This window comes from Thunnus maccoyii, chromosome 18, assembly GCF_910596095.1.
Source record: "Thunnus maccoyii chromosome 18, fThuMac1.1, whole genome shotgun sequence".
Classification (NCBI taxonomy): domain Eukaryota; kingdom Metazoa; phylum Chordata; class Actinopteri; order Scombriformes; family Scombridae; genus Thunnus; species Thunnus maccoyii.
The window spans coordinates 20,664,922-20,687,866 of record NC_056550.1 but is presented as its reverse complement, the minus strand read 5'-3'; the positions used below and the strand labels follow the sequence as shown (position 1 = coordinate 20,687,866).

At 41.1% G+C, this 22,945-nt stretch overlaps 1 protein-coding gene across 1 annotated transcript; it reads left to right on the top strand.

Moving 5' to 3' along the window:
* The first annotated feature begins 6,840 nt into the window (after positions 1-6,840).
* Positions 6,841-14,669, top strand: lfng (LFNG O-fucosylpeptide 3-beta-N-acetylglucosaminyltransferase). The gene is made up of 8 exons (XM_042392917.1): positions 6,841-7,551; positions 11,638-11,686; positions 11,901-12,003; positions 12,093-12,246; positions 12,353-12,438; positions 12,559-12,724; positions 12,845-12,930; positions 13,027-14,669. The coding sequence occupies exons 1-8, from the start codon at positions 7,132-7,134 to the stop codon at positions 13,091-13,093; spliced, it is 1,131 nt and encodes a 376-aa protein (XP_042248851.1). The 5' UTR covers positions 6,841-7,131; the 3' UTR covers positions 13,094-14,669.
* Positions 14,670-22,945: the final 8,276 nt, after the last annotated feature.

The window sequence follows — 22,945 nt, the reverse complement described above, 5'->3', positions numbered from 1 at the left end:
TGGGGTGCCGCAGCATCAGAGGAGAATATTGCGATAAAGCTCAGGAGGCACAAAGCATCTCAGAAATATTCAGACCTTTTTCTGATGGGGGAAAGTTCGTGGTAGTTTCCTTTCAGCCCGCTGGGAGATACCACAAAGCCCCGAGACCTGGGAAGAGGGGAGGTCGCAGAGGTTTGGTCATTTCCAAACAGATCAAGTAACAGGACTCTCTGAAGTGTGAGACCCAAGGGAGTCCCTTCAACTTTTTACCTGTGATCACATGGAAACCAGTAGTCCCATTTTAACTGCAGGAGCTTTTTAGCAGCAATTAATAATGCAACGGTGCTTTTCTGGCCTTTAAATAACAAAAATAGTGTCAGTTGCTTTAGAGATGATCTATAAGTTGTATTTGAGAAAGAAGTATTTCTAATTTCAGCTAGGTTGCCAATAGGAGCATCTTTATTCAGTGTTTCCGCTCATAACTCTGTTCCCAGGACATTATTTCTGTAAACTTTTGACTCCTAAATTGGGAAATAGAGCATCTGGACTTGAACCAGAGACCTCTTGATCTGCAGTCAAATGCTCCACTACTGAGCTACACCCCCATATAACGTAACTGGTGATAAGCAAAGTTGAATAATGACAAATTGTCTGTTTAAGAGGAAAGGAACAGATTGTTCATAGAAACCAGTTTTATCCAAATGTGGATGTTAAGAAATGGTGATAAGCACTTAAGATATTAGTTTATTTCTGACACATTTCTGTGCATATTCTAATATCTAACTCCAGTCATTTTCACTGAAGCTGTTACTACTAAACCCACAAGCCTCTAGCCACTCAGATCTCCCTCTGGAAAACAAAAGAGAAAGTACACAATGCGCGTAACACCCACAGAGTGTAACCTCAGCAGTTTCCCACCGGAGCTTCCCGCTGCTGCTCCACTCTGCCTGCCGTCCCGTGAGAGTCTGACACATCAGACTGCTCTGTCATTTTCTCAGTATCAGATCCCACAGCCCTATTCTTCCACCATAATACACACACACACACAAACAGATCATATCTCTGCACCTCTTCATGTTCCACAACATAAAGCCCTCCCTGTAACACATGGTGAGAAAAAAGAGAGACAACAAACAGGAAACCATGCTAACCTCCCCCCATCATTCATAATTCGGGCCCTCCCACTAAACACATTTCTGTTTGGAGCTACAGTTTTTGAGGCTGTAAAGACTAGACAAGACTAGAGTCCTCCCAATTTAAAGTGTCGATCATTTGATGTTCCCAGAACAACAAGGGCTGACACAAAGAGAAAGTGCTGGGAAGCATTAGGCTGACAGGGTGGAAGTAGGGCAGGAGCAGGGGGTGACGAGCAGATCTGAACAGTTATGCAAATAGCTTGTGTTATGCCTGGTTATGTGGAGGATAGTGAAAAGAGAACAATTATGATGGGAGCACCACTTTAAAATAGGACATCAACCACCAGACGTGAGATTTCTGTTTTCACTGCATCCACAGAGTTGTGTTTTTCATATACTTTGTTCTTCTGCCATCCCATCACACTGGTGAAATGTTCCCTAATTACCATGATTACAGCCACTTTAGTTTATTTTGAGCCAATCCTGCTGCCGTAAATACTATTTACGTTATTTACTCCTGTTTGAGTGACATTTGCTAAAATCTACAGTGCCCAGCTGTTCAAGGAAAGAATTTTGCATTTTTAAATGTGAAACTCTTTGCATCAATGATACATTCACCTTTAGAGTGCATATACTGTAGTATTTAACGTATTACTGTAATATAATAAACTGAGGGTTGAAGTAGAACTACAAAAATCAGATCTAGCAGATATGGAACTGTGGAAGAAAATTTTCTCTCCTAGTCCTTAATTATGGTGATGTTCAAATGTGATGGTTATTGTCAATAAATTCAATGAAATTCAGACTTTTGACTCTCATATAAACTCTTGATAGCGTCTGATACAGTGTCAATGCAGGTAGACAAGCAATCAATCAATCAAACTTTATTTGCATAGCACCTTTCATACAGGTTCATGCAATTCAAAGTGCTTCACAGATGACTGACGAGTTGATAATAAGAGCAAATGTAGACAGTACAGTAATTTGAGACCAATGTACACAAGAAATAAAAATTATGAAAATGCAATAAAACAAAGTTGATTTAAAAACTAAAATAATAATAAAACTGAGTGAAATGAAAATTTGATTTGATAAAATAGATAAAAAAGAGAAATAAAATCAATAAGAGAGAAAAACAATATTAATAATAGCAAAATAAAAGATCAAATAAAATTTTACAACATGAATACAATCAAATAAGTGAATAAAATAAAATGAATTAAGTCTATAAATTACTCCTAATCAAATGGCTAAAGAGGTAGGTTTTAAGTTTACGTTTAAATATATCAACACTTCCACAGACAATGTGTGACTGAGTTAACACCCACAGATATGATGAAGACAACAGAGCAAACCCACATCATTAGCTGAAGAATATAGAACCTTAGTACTTAATGCTAAAACACACCAAGAAAGACACCTGAAAAGGTAACAAAGCCAAATTATGATGGAGTGCAATACTGTGTACAGCTTTACATTAATGAGCAATGATAAGACATGGCTGTGGCTGTAACTATGCAGAGCAAATGTTAATATGGTCATAATATACATTTTCCTGTTTCCTTGGATTTAACCATTTGTGTTATGTTATAACCAGGCCCACTAATGTTGTTACCAACACAATCAGTACCATGGACAGAGACTGCCAGGAGTCTTGAACTAACCTGCATTTACCACAAAAAATAAGCTGCTAAAACTCCAGCAGGCTTTACAAGATATTTATTTAACTATTTATTTGTCTTTCATTACAGCCTTTACTCTCCCTGACATGTTTGTAGACACAAGTTGTATACACAAGGTGCTGTTAAATTGTTGTGTACTTATCTCAATAAAGCTGTTGCAATCTGCATTTACCACAGTTTTACATTAGTCATTACTTTTTTAAGTTGGGCTGTATAATGAGTGGCTAATTGCTATACACACACATATATATAATAAGATATTCTTTATGCTGAATAAGAGAATAAATCAAGTCTGGCATGTTGGGAGCAAAGTGCTGTTTTCTATTAATTCTGAGTGATTTGTATATGAAACATCATTCGCTCCTCTTTTTATGTTTTTTTACAGCATTCAGTCACTGTGGATGTCAATATAATTTCTTGACACTGATCAAAACAAGAATGACTTCATTATCAAAGTAAAAACAAACCTCTGAATGAATCTAAAACCAATAATTTACATGTGAACGGTCCAACAAGTGATTAATAATTCCCCAGAAAAGCTTACATATCAATGACAAAGAGAAATCAGTGGTGAGGCAGGATGCAAGGCACCGAATACAGTAAAGCTTTGAGCACTTTTGTGTACTGGTTGGGGAAAATGACCATTCATTCAACGGGGGGGGGGGGGGGGGGGCTTTTCTCAGTACAGAAAACCACCATCTTTCCACCTCATGAAATGTACATTGTGATATGGGAATAAATCAAAGTTGTCAGCAGGTTTTATGTCTCCCTTGAGTTTACAGAGCTCTTAGTGAAAATATAAACCTGGGGGGTCTCTAGTGAATATCATGTTTCTAGCAACAATAAGTGGGTTTGTGCAGTGTGTGAAACAAAGAAGGTTGGTATTTCTTATAATACAAAACATTTGATTGTATTTGGCCAGTTTTGATTATGTGCAGACTTGCCAGGCATGTAATCTGACTCCTCTAACGAGAAAGATATTTTTTTTTGGGGGGGGGGGGGATACACAACTTATTGGATCTTGGTCATACAAACATAAGTATGCATGTTATTTCACAACTATGGGTTTTGTGAGGCTTTGAATAATAATTTTGAATAATGAAAAGATCAATATTCGTTGGTTAATCTGTGTTAGCTGAGGGTAAAGAACAACGCGATGATGATATGGACTAAACCAAAACTGTGTACATTTTTGGATGATAAAATATGAATATGGTACTGAAAAATATGTTTAATGTAATTATTTAACAAAGATCTTGACGTGTCCAGTTGAGATGTGATACCACCTAATGTTGAACTGAAGGTCCAGTTCAGAAGAACAAAAGTGGATTTATTCAGTGTGCAATTAAAATAATGATTTCCATTTTGTTCTCTATTGTCCTTTTCACTGGCAACTACATAACACTGTGTTTAGTGTTCACTGTGTTTCTTTTCTTTCTTCTTCTACTGACATTTTTCACATAAATATGTTATTTAAAGGTGGACATTATCATGTTACAACTGAAGTTTTTTTTCCCTTTTTGGCTTTATATATGTGTTACATGACACAGAACTAACTAACTAACTAACTAACAGCTCCTGCCTGATCATTTCCAGTTTGACAAAATCAAGTTACTTTGACAAAAATAAAGAGCTTGCCACAGCAAATATGAACATTAGCAACACAGTCATACAAAAACATCTATCGATCTAACTATTCCTAAAAATCTAACACTGTGTCAGCATTGGTACGCAAGACTGAGAGTGAGAGACCTCTGTGCAAACTTTTTCATTAATATTAACTGTCTTGCGCATTATTTGTATGTTTTTTCTTTATCTCAGCAAAGGATCTGCAGGTCTTGTGCCCTACTTTGACTGTACATTGTGTTTACCTGGAAGAAGTCAATTCAGATTTATGGGAACTTAGTACTACAGATCAATAAAAACGGGGTGTATTTATTTGTCTGTGGAGCAGCTGAAGCATTCTCAGCCGTGGTCCTCGGAGAGATTCCTCTAATGTTGCACGAAGAGGGAAACTGAAACCGGGTTCTGAGGGGACGCCGGTCCCCTGGCTCTCACTTCTGGTGTGACCTGTAATTCCATCGGAGCTAGTGTGTCCACGCTGGGAAAATAAACTGAACTGAACACTGATCCCACCGCTCTCATCACTGAGCGTCAAAGCGTAGTCTTACACTTTCACAAACTTCGTTCACATAGAAGAGGACGAACATAGCTGACCTTGAACAGCAGCTTTTTTGAATATAATGTCAAAAACTGGCATCTAGTTGGTACATATTTGAACCAGCCACTAATAAACAAAAGCTTCAAAAAGGAGAAACATTCAGGGAATCATCCTGAGGAATGTTAAACAGACTGAAATAGAAACCAAATCGAAACATTATGCGTTCAAAAGAAAGATGTGGCTTTGTGCTAATGCCTTCCATGCTGTGTCTTTTTTCAACAAGATGGATCTATGTACATTATGCAGTGTATCGAGTTATAGCTGACATCTTACACATATGTTTTCCAGTTTCTGTGGTGTGTATCAGTGAATAAAAAAAAGCTGCAATGGCGTCTTTTGGACAGCAGTGGGATGATCACAGAGATAATTGTGTAATATTTTCATTCTTTACCTGCTGTTTGAGCATCTTACAGTATGTAATCATCTTTGTAAAAGCAGGAACTATAAAGAACAGCCCTTTAATTTCACCATCCGGCTGAGGCTTCTCTGGCCGCTCAGATCCCCCCGACATGCTGATATGATCAGGGGAAAAATCAAGCACACTGTGGTGTTTATTTGCGGGCTTTTGAGTGCTATGGTGAGGAAGTGGGCTCACAGGAATTCAGCAGTGGTGTTGTCTGGGGGGGGGTCAAAGATGAGATGAGGTTGTGAGATGATTTCAAGTGTTTTTTCTACTGTGTTTGGTGTCAGCGAAGGGAGCACGAGGTTGAAATACACTGTGAGTGCAGAGGGGAGGTTGACACAACTTTACTTTTCACTTTGCCTTTTTAACAGCTGACATTGTTTTTTCACCAGTCCAAAAGACCAGAAAAGAGTTTCCGAGGTGGGACGAATGCCCTGCAAGCCCGGCAGAAAGAGGGCGGTTGATGGAAGAAGAATGAAGGCCACAGAGACAACCCCCTCTGCCTGGTTTCTTACACTTGCTCTTAGATGCCTTTTTATGCACAGTTTTAAAAAGGGAACAAAAGGCCTTGTCAGGAGCAACAAAGCAGAGAGGTAACTTATGTGCCGTGTGTCCCAGAATTTAAAAGAATAAAACACCTGCAGTGGAAAGGAAGTTTTTCTCTTGCAGATTTTTTGGAAAAGAACACGATATGGCTACATATGCAAAGAAACACAAGAGGAGTTAACGAGAGAAGCAGGATGTGTTTTAAGATCCATTAAAGACATGAAGGATGCCATACACCTTAAAGGCCAGCACTGACTTTTTGGGAGTTTGGGACCAAAACCATCCTAATTTGGATATTGTTAATTATCTCAGGATAACAGAGCATTCACTGAGGTCATTTTGGCACCAATATTGCACCACATTTGAAGCTGTCCTTTAAGAACTCAGTTTAACCAGACATTCCTTTGATACTAAATCTGTTAGTTGCTGAGAGTTGGGTGTTTATTGAGGCTCCACCAGCTGCGTGTCGGCCTAAATGGAACTTGTGTCTTTGGTCAGTGTCCCAGCGCCAGACGGCACTCAGTTGTGAGAGCCAGAATTTGAATAACAAGTGTTCAGGAATGGCCAACTGTTTAGAGTCCTCACAAGGTCAAAGAGGAACAATAGAGCCTGTTTCTCTGGTGAACACCCGGCTCACACTCGGCTGAATTCAAATAGCTTCACCTTGAAAGAGAAGAAAAATCACTCTGAAGTCCCCGATTTCAGACTCAGATCTGGAGAATTAAGCTTTTATCAAACGAGTGACAGTGTGAATGATGCAGGTTTGAAACACACCTTTGCACTTGAACACCTGCACCTACTTTTGTTTTCCTTGGCCCAGTCTTTCACTCAAATGATCTGAAAAAGTCAAACTGCAAGTCACACACACACACACACACACACACACACAGATAGCCATAACCACGCCCCATTATAGCGTCACTGACTGACATGCTGCATTCAGGGACCTCCCATGAGGCGTGGCCAGCGTGGAAGCTTATATATGCCCCCTCATAGCATTACAATTATTTGCTGTCCAGCAATGCACAATAACTAACCTTTCATTTATAATTTTTTGTTCTTCTGAGAGAGAAAAAAAAATACCATATGGACTTTGCATTGGGAATTCGTTGCTCTGCTTCATAGTTTTTAGTCTTTTTTTTTTTTTTTTTTTTAGGTTCAATCATGTTGAAAAATAATGGAAAGAAGACCACTATCTCTGTAGCCAGCACAGCATGTCTCTGCCTGCTGCTGCTCCTGGTCGCTGTGCAGCATCACCGGGTTCAGGTGGATGAGGTGACGCACGGAGAGGACTCCGGGACGCGCTCTCTCCTCCAAGATGCCGCGCAACAGGAGGATGGGGGCGACGCACAGCCCGGGAGCGCTCAGGTTAAGAAAGGATTCTCGGCGTACTTCACCAAGCTGACCCGGGGACGGAGGGAGGTTGAGAAGCCCGCACGCTCCTCTCTGTCCGCCGCTGACCCTCCTCCGGCCGAGGACATCAGCGCTGATGACATCTTCATCGCCGTGAAGACCACCAAGAAGTTCCACCAGTCCAGGCTGAACCTGCTTCTGGACACTTGGATCTCAAGAAACATGCAGCAGGTAAAGGAAAAAAAAAGTGCAAAAATTGATACTTATTCACTTGCCGCGCATCATCAAATACTTTTCATGCACGAGCTGAAAATTAAGATGAAAGCTTATAGGTTTTGGGGAAATGATGTGTTTGTTTTCTGGGTTGATGTCATTGCTGCTGAGCCTGTGTTGCCAACATGCAGGTGAAGCCTGTTATGATCGCTGCTTCTTCATTGTTCCCCTTGTCACCAGATGACACTGAAATGTCCACACAACCCTTGTTCACCATACTGAATTTCCCCGGCTCTGTCACTTTTTTTTTTTTTAAATTCTCCTCTGAGTGACATGTTCCTGAAAAACGGAGGGAGCAGTTTCAAGACTCCCTCTTCTCCCCTCTTGCAGCCCCCCTCTTCTCCCCACTTTCTATTATCCCTCCTCTTGTGGGTGTCCCTGTGAATGCCCCTGGTGCAATGGATGCTTCACAGCACCGACTCCAGCGCTGTCCCCCTTCCAGCACTAACAAAGCGTCTTTCTGAAGGGGGAAGAAAAGCTTTCCCAGCCCCTTGTCTCCCCTCTCTCCATGGGAACGTGGGAGCTGAGTCTGGGTCAAGCATACGGAGGGATGGGAAAACGGGGGCTTCGTTAAGGGGATGCCAGGGACAAAGGGGTGCATCTATAGGCAAGTTTGTGCCGGGAAGTAGCACGCTGAGAATGAAAATGTGCGGCCTTGAGAACCAAGCTCCTTTAGAGGGTGCACAAAGACACTCATAGCTATAGCGTGGTGAAAACAGTGGCCAGTCAAAGTGATTTTATCCTGCATCCAGAGGTGTCACATGTGCTTTTCCAAAAGTCTGTTTAATTTGTCTTGGGTGCTGTCACACACAGGTTGGGGAGAAGTTTCTTCTCTTTGTGTGGTGATAAGGCTGAGATGTGTTTAATGCCTGTAAAACTGTCTGTCCACAGATTAGACAGAATTAGGATTACCCCGCATAGCTGTCCAGGCTTCTTCAGCATCAGTGTATATGTGAAATGGTGGTGCTAATTAGCTGTAATTACTGTACTGGATGATGTTAGTTAACCCATATCCGACAACAGCAGGGCTTATAGGCAAGGCAGCTGGTGGGTGGCTGCGTGGATAAAAAGGATAGACTGAGCCCACAATGCAAGAGGGAGTTCCTGGAGGAAGGGTGCCAGGTGGTCAGGAGAGACAGAACAAAAGACGGCCATATGATGCTCCCAGTTCCCACCGTGTACATATGGCCATCCTTAACATTCAGGTTTGATTCTCACACTCAGCTGATGAACATCTGTGGATCACTTTTATAGCTGTAGACACAAGGGACAAAAGTATTATTTCTGGTAAAAGCTGCTGTTCAGACGACTTTAATTTCTGACTGCTGCTGTTACTTTTCTTGCTCCAAGTGAGATCTCTTTACTCTCATGCAGATGGAGTTGCTATCTGCTGCTGTTTACATGAGAATAGGGAAGGTAGATTATCTCTCTGATAGTTTTGTTGACACAATAGTGCCTGGGGCCTACTTAATCTTTGAGCCCATTCATTTTTTTGTTTGGAAAATCCAACCAGTTATTATCTTTATGTAAATGATTACCTGTTGTGGCTAATGAATTCCAAACCCAATTTATCTGTTAATTGGTGCTTTTGAAACAAAAAGTCTCCTTTTCAACTTTTACGTCTACAGCACCTCTTCCTGTTTTCTATTATTTCCCCATTCATCACTCTGCCTTACTGAGAGAAAGACAGGTCTTAAAACAAAAGAATAAAATGGATCACAGTATTTCCTGCCTCAGACTCTAGATCCGCAGCATCAAGACAGCTTAATCTCAAAGTTGGAGATGCTAGACCCCCCCCCCATCCTCCTCCCTTTTTCCTAGACTGATTTATAAATCTGGCACGTAGCTGCGTTATCAGAGCCTATATTCATTTTTCAAGTGTCTGAACAGCTGGCACCAACATCCTCATGGTGGTGTGCCATGCATTCCTCTTTTAGGAGAAGGATAATTAGCCAACGCTCCAACAATGAACGCTTTTAGCATTTAGAGAGAGAAAAAAAAAAACACTTGGCGCTGTAGTTGGGTCAATAAAATGGCTTAACTATGAAGTACAAGTGGTCAGAAAGTGGGCGGGTTGTCATTGAAGAGGACAGCCTGTTGTTAAAAATGTGTGCCAGTTGTTTTAGAAATTACTTTAAAGGGGGCTACTTTTAGGAGCGCTTTGTCCGGCCGCGGTGATTCAAGCTCTCCTGTGAGCTGTTTTACAAATCGTTTGTCCTGATGAAAAGTGCTGAAATGCTTTGAATGTGCGGGACAGGAGGGGGAAGGAGTCAGGGTGGAGGTGGTTGATAGAAGGAGGGGAGCTTGGTGCCCTTCCTTCCCGTAGAGCTGGAGACAGCCAGCCAGGCACCACGCTCAGCTCAGACAGGGCCGTGCCAGGCTTTCCTGTGGTCAGGAGTGCAGTCTCCCCCCTTCTTTCTTTGCTCTCATCTCCCTCTTCTCCTCACCCCTCGACTCTTATCTCTGCTTCACACACAGGCATCTTTTTTATTTTCTTTTTGGTATAAATTAGTATTCCATGTAAGTAACTGTGCTTTTAAGTTTCAGTTAGAGAACAAAGACAGAAAAAAAACCCTTCCCCAGGGGGCTTCTCTTTAGTTAACTCCTGCAGCTGTATGCAAATGCTGGCAAACATATTTAGAATTTACCCAGTGGAGACTTTACCCAGCATGAAAACTCGCAGCATTGTTCTATTCAAGAGGCTCTGGCCATGTATGTGGCTCAGAGGGAGTGGAGGGGGAAGCAGGGTAGGGGGTGAAGTGGGGGTGAATGGCCACACACGGTTTTCGATTTACTAATCAGCAGTGAGATTCCACCCCTTCTCCTCCATCCTCCCTCCCTCCCCTTCCTCTCTTTCTGTCAGTGCCCTGGCAGCTCTGGCAGCTGCCTCAGTGATTAGGCTGTCTATTCAACAGGATTTAAAGCAAACAGCGCCAGCCTCTGATCCCTTCACCAGTGAAATCACCACCCTTCCTTAAACAAATACAGGCTCACGGCTTTAGCATCGTGCAACATCTGCTCACAGTTTATGCCACAAACGGCTCGAGCCGCCTTGCTTTGTGCAGAAAAAAAAAGAAAAAGCGGAGTAGAAAGATGTGTCTTTTATTTCAAGTAAAGTCAGCGGACTGCTGAGATGCAGATCACCGATCAGCAGGGTTTGCATGACTGTGGGTAAAAGCTGACAAAAGGTGCTCTGTCAGTGAAGGTTAAGGCACCATGACCTGGCGTGTAGAGACACGTGGCGTAGATAAGGTAGCGTGATGTTCGGCAGGTGCTGGCTCACCTCAGGTGAAGTGTAAACAGACCGCTGGCGGTTACAAAGCCCGAGGCCGGCACCTTTTTCATCAGCACTATTCACCACCTTGCACCTGCTCGGTGTGAGCTATCATAAAGAGGAGACTAATCCCTCCCTGCTCTTTAAAGAGTGTTCCTGTAAGGTGCCCTTTGTTGTGAACTCCTTTTATGACTAACTGCTACATTTAACAAGCACCTGTAGTCTCGTGGGTTTGATTCTTTTAACCTTTTGTCAGTCATACAGCAGCAGCATAGAGGACAGAGATTCTGTTGGCGGTTTATCATATAGTCACTGACTGTAACATTTGAATGATACTGTTCTTCATTCAACATGTTGAAGCTCGGCAGCAGGTCCAGCACAGAGGATGGGGCTCGGGCCGGGGGATGGGATGCATGAATGGGGTGTGTGTGTGTGTGTGTGTGTGTGTGGGGGCGGACAGTCTGCCTCCTCCTTTGTTCTATGTCTGGGATGCTTCGAGGCGGCTGCATAGTTGCCATGGAGAGAGTGAAACGCAGGACAAAAGGCCCTTATTAGAGCAGGGGGTTGTTTAACTCAATGTGTTTTCCACTGCATAAAAGACACGTTGATTGATGCTAATCACACCGGGCTTCATATGAGGAAGGAGGACTTTGGACACACTGCTGAATTGGGGTCGATCGTGTGACCGCTTCACATGATCAAGTGGTTTTGATTTTGTGGGCTTCAAAGACCAAGTCCACTTATCTGTTATTTCCCTTGTTTGCTTACAGACCTACATCTTCACAGACGGAGAAGATGAGGAGCTAAAAAAGAAAATTGGTAAGTTTTATGAGGGGGGTTTCATGTTGGGAACAGAGATGCACATTGTATTAGAAAGAGGCTGAATTTATGAGAAAACAAATCACATCTTAAAGGTCATAAAAATTTTGCTTTGAGCTTTTTGCCTCCATGAAAGATGATATTAAAACACATAGAGCCTCCATTGATGCGGCTCTCTTATCTAACTCATATTTCTTTCATATTGATGCCACAGGGAGTCATGCAATCAACACCAACTGCTCCGCAGCTCATAGCCGACAAGCTCTGTCTTGCAAGATGGCGGTGGAATATGACAAGTTCATAGAGTCTGGGAAAAAGTAAGTACATATTTATTTCAGATTCTGATGATTGTTGCCTTCGTCTGAATGTCTCAGGATCTAATGATGCTTCTTCCTCTGCTTCTTAGGTGGTTCTGTCACGTAGATGACGACAACTACGTGAATGTTCGGACTCTGGTGAAGCAGTTGTCCCAGTATCCCCACACCCAGGACATGTACATCGGTAAACCCAGCCTGGACCGGCCCATAGAGGCCACAGAGAGGCTGGGGGACAATAAGATGGTGCGTAGAAGAAGAATCTTGTTTTTTGTGTGCGTAATATTTTCAAGATCATGTTGTTGTTTTTCAGATAATGCTGTGTATTAAACTTTTCCATCACCTCTTGTAGAAACCCGTCAACTTCTGGTTTGCTACCGGAGGAGCCGGCTTCTGCGTGAGCCGGGGTCTGGCGTTGAAGATGAGCCCGTGGGCCAGGTAAGATACAGATTTACAATCCTGAATCATTATCATTTCACTTTTCAACTTCTGCCTTCACATCAGGGTGCGTCGCATCAACGCTGACCAGACGTCTGTCCATTTTTCTTGTCTTTTCAGTGGCGGCCACTTCATGAACACAGCGGAGAAGATCCGCCTGCCCGACGACTGCACCATCGGGTACATCATCGAGTCAGTTCTGGGGGTTCCTCTGACCCGCAGCAACCTGTTTCACTCCCACCTGGAGAACCTGCAACAAGTGTCAAGATCTGAGATTCACAAGCAGGTGAGAGGCTCAGCTCATCCTTTTTTTATACACCATCGGAGTGCTTTGGAGCGTAGAGGAAGCATGAGAATGGAGCGTTCTTTTACATGTGTTTTACGTTCCCTATCATTTGTCTTTCAGATCACCCTCAGTTATGGGATGTTTGAAAACAAGAGCAATATCATCAATTTGAAAGGAGCTTTTCCTGTGGAGGAGGATCCATCAAGGTGAGAGATTGCTCTGAACTTAATGACACATATTTCACCTCAGTTTCAACACAAATCTAAGTCTAACTCTTTTTTTTCTTTCTCTCTTTCTTTCAGGTTCAAGTCTGTGCACTGTCTCCTGTATCCAGACACCCCATGGTGTCCTCCCCAGGTTGCCTTTTAGGGCGACCGCTCTTTTCTCATCCTCGTCCCCGTCGTGCCTCGGTATCTGAAAGGCTCGTGGGGACCAGTGTTTGGTATTAGACCGCGCGGCTGCTGTATTCTTGCTGCAGTGGTGCGCGGTCTTTAATAGTTTTACTGGGCTGCTGTGCGGCCCGCCTCGGGACTATTCCTTCCTGTCCGGAGCCAGGACCTCGCCCCATACTGCTCGGGCGGAGGATTCCAGCTCTCAGACAGGAAGTTGCTTTCAGCGTTAAGCTTTGCAGGCAATCAGTTGAGCTTTGTGATGTACGTATATGTTGCTTGTAAATGTATCTGCAATTCTCATAGAATGTATTGTCATATATTCAAGCCTTTTTGCCAGCTTCACATTAACATTAACTTGTTTTAGCTTTTTAAAAATTGAAAGCCATACAGGTCTATCTTTGTAGGCTTTTGGGCTTTTTATCACATATAATTGGCTTTTCCAGGTATTTTTGTTTAGATCTTTTTACTCAGATGACTCCGGACAAACGCTGTAATATGAAGATGTTGTTGTGCTTTTAAGTTAACAGTGTTATTTCTCCCACAACTTGAGCTGGCAGTAGGCAGATTTCCAAATGCATCCTTAGGTGACCTAATCTGAGGTATATCAGGACAAAGCACTTTTGATATTTTAGGTGGCCTGACCTAATTTACGTCCTATAATGACATACTTCAGATTTGTGTCAAAACTAACTAACAAAAAAAAAAAAAAAACGCCCTCAAAATCTCAACATCTATTCATTCTTATGTATTTAATAACACTCCTTGCATTTGTAACAATCAGGGAAAAATAATGAGTGGAAGAGATTTTGATTCGGGGGTCGCAATCAGCTTTTGAAATGCTTTGAAAAAAAAAAAAGTTTTATTTGTTTGAAATTGCACAGCTTAGTTTCAAATGAGCTGATTGTTTGCTCCTGGAAAGACGCTCACCTCCAAACCTTCAACAGTTCCGACTCCTAGCTTGGACGGATGCCATTTGAAAAAAGAGCCCAAAATAGAAAGAAAAAAAGCTGTATGAGTCAATGGCATCCAAATAACAACCACATGTGTAATCTGAGCCGCAGTCTATAATAGTTTGCACAAAAGACTGATGAGCCTCTCTGTTTTTATTAACATGAATGTTTTGTATTTACACATAATAGCGGCTGTCGAGGCCTGTGAGGTGAGAACTTAACAAGAGCAACATCAGTGTTTCCACATGGAGGTGTTTCGATCCCTCTGTGTCATCTCTCACCCATATTGGGTTGCACTGTACATCTTGATTACAGTATTGTGTACTGTACTTTTTGTTTAAATTAGTAGTGATTGTATATGTTTAGAATGTAATTCCCTTGGTGGTTTACATACGCTTTTAATGACCTGGACATGATTTTGTACTGCTTTGAACTGTGCTAAATGACTGTGGTGTTTATTCTCCAGTATCTGGAGGGTTCGAACAGTTCATTCCCAATACTGGCTTCTCAGGGATTATGAGCTGATCCTGGTATTAACTACCATGGGACCCACGGTGGGACCTAAAACTTTGAATAAAAGTGCATAACCACTGAGAAACTTTACATATTTTGGTCATGTCTTTATTTGACTTTCTTCCATGTTCACAATTCATCAGTTATTTACTTATTCAGTGCTTTCATGTCACTTGACGCTTAGTCAAGTGGAAAATGTGGTGGAAAGAAAACATGTAGTTCACATTTACACAACCAGTTGCATGTTGTTGCAGCGAAAACCAGAAGAAACAACATGTTGACCTCAAAGGAAATGATGCCATTAGACAACCACTGGTGCAAAGTACATTCATTTAACAACTATGCTTAAGTACATATTTGAGGTATTTGTACTTTACTTGAGTATTTCCATTTTATGATACTTCAGCTTAAAAAGTTAGTTATTGGTTACTTTTCTGAATTTTACATGAAAAAACAAATGATAGTGTAAAAGCAGTGTGTAGCTGAGGTTCCTTGTCATGCTTCAGATGTCTATGTGGTGTTAGAGGTTCCACCAAAGAGGGATTTCCTCTCTAAACCTCTGAGATGGTTTCATTTAAAATAACCATTTGTGTCCCCAGTAGGTAATATTATCCAAAAATGACATAGGCTACAAATCTGTGTAGCAGAACTTTGTTTTTTCTTCTTTCCTATGGCATTAATCTTATAAAAATCTGACCCCCATGTTGGGAAAACTGGACTAAACTACATAACTGTAAATAAAGCAGTTAAAACGAGCTCGACCAGCTACAACAAGAAAATGCTGCGTACACATTTATGCATCAGTATTAACAATCTCAGTAACAAAGGCAAAAACTTTTACTTTTACTTTCACTAAAGTCTCCCTCCATGCAAAAAATGTGTTTGTCTTATTGTTCCTTTCATTGGATGCACTTCACTGTGTCTGTGCAGAGTTTGACATTAGAGATCTTGCTTCACGTTCATCTTCTGAAGTCGGAAAGTTTCTCTGCGCTCACTGGAAATCTGAGTGTAAGGCTTGTACCCATGAGCATGATTTGTGACATCACTACTAGCTCGGAGACAATAACAGTCCAGTATGCAGCTTTCACAAGTGTGATATGGAAACTTGAAGCCTCCAGCGCACAAACACTGAGAATGGATGTTACAGTAAAGTAGGAGACATCTCATTTCTAGCAATTAAAGCTTTGAAACTGAAACTATTTACATATATTCGTAGATTCTGGATTTTTCAGCGAGGGAGAAGGAGTAGATGCTTTTTAAGAAACTATTGAACTGTTTATAAAAAAAATACAGCATATAAGACACACTTTATTATTCCAAGCAGTTGATTTTTATATGTCTGAAGGGGGGTCTTAAAGCAGGATTTTGAATACAGGACTTTTACTTGTAATTTTTACATGAATATTTTGGTGTTTTTACTTTAGTAAAGGATCTGAATACTGATGCTGGCAGTACAAAGCTCCTTTTAGTGTGTGAAGTGGTTCTTCTGTGACAAACTTCTTCCGTCCAAATTGTCTCCCTGCGTGAGGCTGAAAACTTGGGCCTCGGCTCTGTGTGTAAGTTTTAATTCTGATAGTGTAAAAGCTCAGTCTGACTGTATTTATTATTCTGCAGCTGCTGGTCTGGGAACAGACGTAATTGCAATAGCAAACATTAAGAAAAGATAAACAGTGGGAAACCACCAAAGGACAGTAATCACATATAACAACTGCCATTCATTCAAAGTTGCTCACAGATGTGACAGATTGGTATGTGTGAAGGATTACTGATGCAGAGGGATTACAAATGAGATGGAGGAAATGGTTTTAGGCTACTTTAAATCACACACACGCCCACTTTATTTCCTCTCATTGCAATGCTGCACATGTAGACTTCTGACTGATTAAAAAAAATGCCTTTTAACAATTTCCAAGTGAAAACAAACACTATGAGACTGCGATACCCTGCACGTCTCTGCAGTTATTACTTAAAAATGTTGCAGACAAGTGACAGTTTTGAGAGTCTGAGCTTTAAAAAAGATTTAAGGCCGATTAGACCAACACTCTAATGATTTGTTATTTGTGTAAAAACCATTCTCCTTTGTAAGAAAAGATCAAACCGCTTCTGATCCGATTACTGTTTGCACATTCACAGCTTGCCAATTTAATCATACAAGAGTTTTACACTTAAGCCACATGCCCTCTTTTCCCATGGGTGCAGTGCCAGAGGAGGGATCGCTCTCATCCTCGTGTTCGCAAAGCTGAAGAAAGCCAATCGACCGTATTTGTCACCGAATTAATGGTGAAAGCTACCAATCACAACTGCCTCGATTGTCTCATTTCATTCAAAGTATGATTTGAAACTTCTGTACAGATTTATTGGAAACATTTTATGAGTCAACCGAGAGAGAGAGAGAGAGAGGAAAGTGGGCGCAGATGACTGATGTCTGTTTGAACATGAGATTTAGACACATGAAAGACTTCAGCTTTTCCCACTATACATCTCTGGAAGGCAAAGCTGTGATTATGGTTTGTGGTGGGGATGTTTGCTCCGAGCAATTTGTCTCCCATGGAAGGCTTTGGTGATGGATCTTTGGCTATGCGCTCACTAGATTGCAGCCTGCATGTGCCTCTGGTGGTTGATAGTGATGATATTTTACACTGATAATTAGGAAAAAGTGCAAATATTCAGTGTTTTTCCCTGATTCTTATGCTTGGAAAATGTCCTGAAGCTGCATTTTTTATCCCAATGTTGGAAGGAGAATTTGCAATACCGCAGTGAAAAAAATAGTCCATTACAGGTGAAAATCCTGCCTTCAAGTAGAAGAACACAAGTATTACTAGCAAAATGTAATTAAAGTATGATAATACTCATTATTCAGTCAAAATGGCTTCTGACGGTGTTAGATTAGTAGAGTAGTGGTAAGAATCAGGAAAGTAACTATTGTAGTAACAGCATCTGTCAGATGAACCGTAGTGAAGTAGAAGTATAAAGTATATACTGAAGTACCTCAGAATTGTACTTTCACCACAGACTAGTCAGATTTTTGCTAAATCTTTACATTTTCTAAAAGTTTCAATGGAGTATTTTTTACATAGAGGTATCAACACTTTCACTTGCTTTTACCCAAAACGATTTGGCTTCTTTCTTCTTCCTCTGCAAACTTCATCACAAGGTTCAAGTTTCAGTTTAATTGTGATTACACAATGCAGGATTGCACAATGAATTTCAGTTGTGGCCTTCTCCACACTACACACATGGACAATGTTCTTACAAATATTAGAATAGAGTAAAACAATCAACTTGGTGGTAGAATAGAACAAAGTGTATAAAAGCTGCACTAAAGAGGAAATACTGTATTATATATAGATGGAATATACAGTTTTAAAGTACCATTCAAAAGTTTGGAACCATTCAAGTGAATGGGAAAGTGGTCTCAGACTACAACTATATACTATACATACATATTTGTATAAACTATATATATACAAATATGTATGTTATGTGCATAACTTAAACATGATATGATGATAGCAGATTAAGCCTTCATGTCTTTAAATGAAACATCAGTATCATGACTGAAAGCATAAATCTGGTATAACATCTGCAAAAGACTCTTAGCGGTGGAATATTTTCAGTTTTGCATATGTCCGGCGTGGTGACAGGTGAGAGATTAAAAGAACACAAACATCCAACTGCAGACGTCCAACCCCGCTGCACCACCTGCCTGTCAGCGGAGCTATGGTGATATATGACTGGAGGCTGTTGCTGTGGCTGATTATCCACCAATGATAAAGGATCCAGTATCCAAAATATCTATCATGTTCTGTTTACAAAACATAAAACGTCCCACATGACTTGTGTCTGTCTCGGTTTGAGAGAAATTCAGCTTTTCTGCCCACTTTTTTTCCACTGTAGGGAGAAAGCAGATAAAAAAAACATGTGTGAGTGTCTTATTTGTCACCCACGTAATGACCTGCTTGCTTGAACTGGAAGTTGACATCAAGCAGTTGAGAGTTTTACGATTGTTGCGTCTGGTTCTCAACCATTTCTGAATGAGAGAGAGTTTAACTTTTTAATCTTAAAATCCCACAACTGATTATTCTGTATATCATGCTGTCATTTCAACTAAATTTGTTTATGGAAATACACAAAATAGTAGAAAAACAGTCTCATGAGTATCATATGACAGTTGATTATCCTTCAAAACTTGTCAAACAGTGAGATGATGTTTTCTGGAGCGGAGCTGTATTAATTTACACAAAGATAGATTTACTGAAACATAAAAATATGTTTATACCGCTGGCTGCATGAGTCCTAACAATGACATTATTTCAGTGCTGTCTTCCTGCTGAGTGACAGGAAACATTGCAAGTCTGTTTGCAAGTTTTCTACCCTGCTGATTGTAACAAAAACACCTGAGTGTGCTTTTTTTCACCTCCCATCACAGAGCTGTGAGTACAAGATGTGAAATTTCACAACTCCGCAAAGCCACAATGATTTTATTTGCTTGACTCAAAATGCAAAACAGTGGCCTTAACTGCCAGTAAAAATGGAAAACCCCAGAGTGGGAGGCGAGGAGGTGTTGGGAGTTTGAGCAGAAATGAACTCTGATCCGTTGAATGCCTCAGAGGAACATTCCTCAGAGTGCAGGGGATTACAGAAGACGGTGGCCACTTGCACATTGTCTTCATGACTTTCCTTCGCTATATCAGTCGGTCTCCAATTAACAGCCCACATTGTCTGCAGGATTAGGAGCGGCGGGACAATTCCCATTGGCTCCACAGAGAGATCTCACAGCAACTGGCACAGGCCTTAATCCTACTCAACATGTGCTCCAAAGGGCTGCCGAAGTGGGAGTATACTAGTATAATCCAGGTATCACGTATCGCTGCTGTAGAGGGACTTGAACTTTGTAGTAAGCAGCACTTGAGTGGAGGATTTGAAGAATTTGGAGGCAGACCAGCATGCCTGGCTCAAGCTGACCTGGACCTTTTTTTTTTTTTTTTGGTCTCTGTTGGAAGATGTACTGCAGGAAATGATTTTGTCTTGTTTTTCTAGAATAAATTTAAGTAATCCTGTGAGTCACTGGAATAATCTTAATATTTTAAGAAAAACATGCAGGCTTTTGACATAAATCGTCATAATTAAAGATTTTTGGCTTTTTTTTGATAGTGACAGTAGAGATACAAACAGGAAATGAGAGAATGAATGAGAGAGACATGCAACAAAGGGTTATATGTCTTAACCCCTTAACATCCACCCTTTTTATAGAATTTTCGCCTATTTGGCATACCCAAATGGAAAAGCTCATAACACAAGAACTGTAAGGCCATGATGCATGTATTAGGCTTCATTTCACAAGTGACATCTTCTAGTTTTTGGAAATGTGTTTGTTTAGCATGTGGCTAAAACACAAACAAAACTAGATCAGTTCAAATAAGGCTAACAAAAAGTGTTTTTGGTCCTTGTCTATAATAAGTCATATTTGAATAACAATAATTAAGACATGCTTTATGTCAGAACCGTGCAGAACACCATACACCTTCTACATCTTTTCAACCTGTATAATATTCCAGACCTCGAGGCCTAACCTTATGGGAGCTTGGGAGTTTTTAGTTTGTGGTGTCACTGGTGTCCCCGAACCTCTCCAATCATCTCAAATTGGCCAAATTGTGCCGATTGCTTTGACTCATTACTGCGTGATGCTACCGTTTACAACTGGCGACCCGGTGGATGTTAAACGGTTAACCGCCAAGACAACAGACCAAAATTATTGATTTTAACTCTTAAAATGTTTTTTTTTAAATCAATATTCTTACATCAATCTCACTTTTCATTGAGATTGATCAACTACAAGTTGTTGTAGTTGTTGTAAGTTGTTTAAGTAATTTTGTACTTATTAATGTTGGGTTATATAAAATGATAAATAATAATCTTTCATTTTTAGTGGCAACAAGTTTGCAGAAAGTGTTTAACTTCATACATTCAGTGTTAGTTTCACTAATGTGAACTTCATTTATTGGGTGATATTCATCCTCATACTGGTTGTTTGGAGAAAAGGTATAAAAAATATGATTGAATCATTTATCCACATTACTGTTGGTGATTTAATGGTCAGATAACTGTCTGTCTAGTTTACGCAGCAGCATAAAATCAACAATGAGGTCATTTGCATTAAAGTAAAATTACTGTGTCATCTGTATACAAATGCAAATCAGGATGCAAATGATGGCAGCCATGTTTGATCAGCATTAACTTAACCTGATAAAGAGATTTTGTGTCTTTGTGAAGACCCAAATTTTAGGTTATCCTTGTAAAATTGAACCAAAACCACTTAAAAAGGCTGCGTCTTAATGCAAAAACCTTAAATGTTCCCCTTGTATAAATTGTGTTTTTGAATGTTTGTTGTAACTTTGGTAATAAGGAAACATTAACGAACCAGCTGTGAGTTGAGATAATGCGGTTAAATCTCTGATGTGGACTCGGTGGTGAACCGCTGGATCATGACGAAGACTTCAGATGACTTTAAAAGAACAGGAAGGAAAAGGAAATGCTTGAGAAAGTCATGAAGCATCACAGCGAACAGGAGGATCTCTGTGTGGAGTAGGAAAAGGGATAACTGGACAGCTCCATAAATCCCTCATTGGATACGTGCTCCCTCTGACTGGTCCGGGTGACGCGTACAAAGGAGGTGGTGAGGTGTGAATAACGTGAGCACCGACTCCCAGGACACAGTTGCCTCCCTCTGAGCCCTCGCCACAATAGAGACAAGCAAGGCTCCCTGTCTCCTTGACTGCCTCTCCCTCGTAGGCACGGCGGCAGCAACAATGAAAGCAGGATTCCCTCCAGAAGCGGGACACAAAAGGTGCTCACGTCCTGCGTTTGCATTCACTCTTCGCTTTGCCTCATCTGTCCTGTGGTGACAAGGTGCACATGTTGACAAATGAGTGGTTAAAGTGAGCACACTGTGAGCAGTGAAGAAGAAAAAGATCCGGTGCTGCTTATAGTTCGACCTCCTCTGTACAGACTGCACAGTCACAAAGGGATAGAACTCATATTTTATCTCATTAACTATAAATCCTACATGTTTTTTTATTAAGCCAAGCATTTCCAAAGCATACAATCAATTTCAATACTCAGTGAAAATCAACTTGATGAGATAACATGTCAAAACCTTGTTTTAGAGCGGTACTCTTTTGTTGTTTTGTTGATACTGACAGATCTGAGGTTTGGCTGCTGAATAGTAACATTTTAATGCAAGATATGACAAGTTTTACATCATACTTTTCACAACAACCATCCAATTTTTGCAGTGGTCCCTCAAATTTTAGATGTTTGGGCTTGAAGGCACCAGCAAGAAGGGTCTAATGTCCACTATAGGACTGTGTAGTTTGATTTCCACACTACTTGCATGCAGAAATGTAGGAAATACATCTAAATAATGATGGTGAGCTTTGGGAAAATGCCAATTAGTTATGAACCGTAGACATGATTTGCAGTAGATAAGGTTAAAACATGCAAAACTGTAGATTTGTGTTCTGATACATCATTTCCTCTGGGTATAAAGAAAGTTTCCACCTGAATTTCATTTGAATAAAAAGTAGGTATAAACTAAAGTCTCAGTAATATGTGGTGGTCAGCTCATTGCTCTGTTGTTAAGGCTGATAAAATGGGGGCGTTTTTAAATGGAAGTCTTGCCTTGTGCAGCTCAAACACTCTCGTGTGTCCCCTGTCCGTCATGCAGCTGCTTGGCAGAGGGAGAGCTGTGGTCCGTCCACCTGGCAGTGAGCCCAGTCAGACTCAGGAAGTGTCTGTGTGGGGGGGGGGGGGGGGTGGGGGGGGGGGGTCAGAGGGTGCAGGCACCCCCCACTCCATTCAGCTCCCCACCTCAAAGCATTAGTAATGCATTCCTTCAGTCCAGCAACAAGCAGGGTAATTCAATTTCCTCGACAGTGAGGCCGTGTGAAATTTCATTTGCATCTCTGCTCTCTGTGTGCAGGACGGGTTGTAAAAACTTAAATGCCGCCGTCATGCTTTGTTTGTTTACTGCTTTGTTTAGTTCGGCCCCCACAATAAACAGCGGGGAGCCCAGGAGATGATGTAATCTCTACATTCATCTCTCGAGACAGAAAATAACTCAAAAGATCAGAAAAAAAAGCATTGCATTTCCTGCCAAAATTTGTATTTTTGATTGCCTAAAAACCTTTTAAACAGTGCATATTTCAACTGAATCTGACATTGTAAAATCCATTCCCTCTCTTTCTTTCATAATCCATTTCAACACCCCAACCTTCCACATGAGGAGGTGTTTGGGGCAGCAGCAGCAGCAGCAGCTGGCCGGCGGTATGAAGGAAGCTGACAAAACCGGACTGGTGGCCCGGTGT

What these genes read in the sequence shown, in the direction of transcription:
- lfng (XM_042392917.1), top strand. Translation starts at nt 7,132, where the DNA reads ATGTTGAAAAATAATGGAAAGAAGACCACTATCTCTGTAGCCAGCACA. An exon ending in GATCTGAGATTCACAAGCAG is followed by an intron (nt 12,725 to 12,844) that starts GTGAGAGGCTCA and finishes TTTGTCTTTCAG; the next exon opens with ATCACCCTCAGTTATGGGAT. An exon ending in GTGGAGGAGGATCCATCAAG is followed by an intron (nt 12,931 to 13,026) that starts GTGAGAGATTGC and finishes TCTTTCTTTCAG; the next exon opens with GTTCAAGTCTGTGCACTGTC.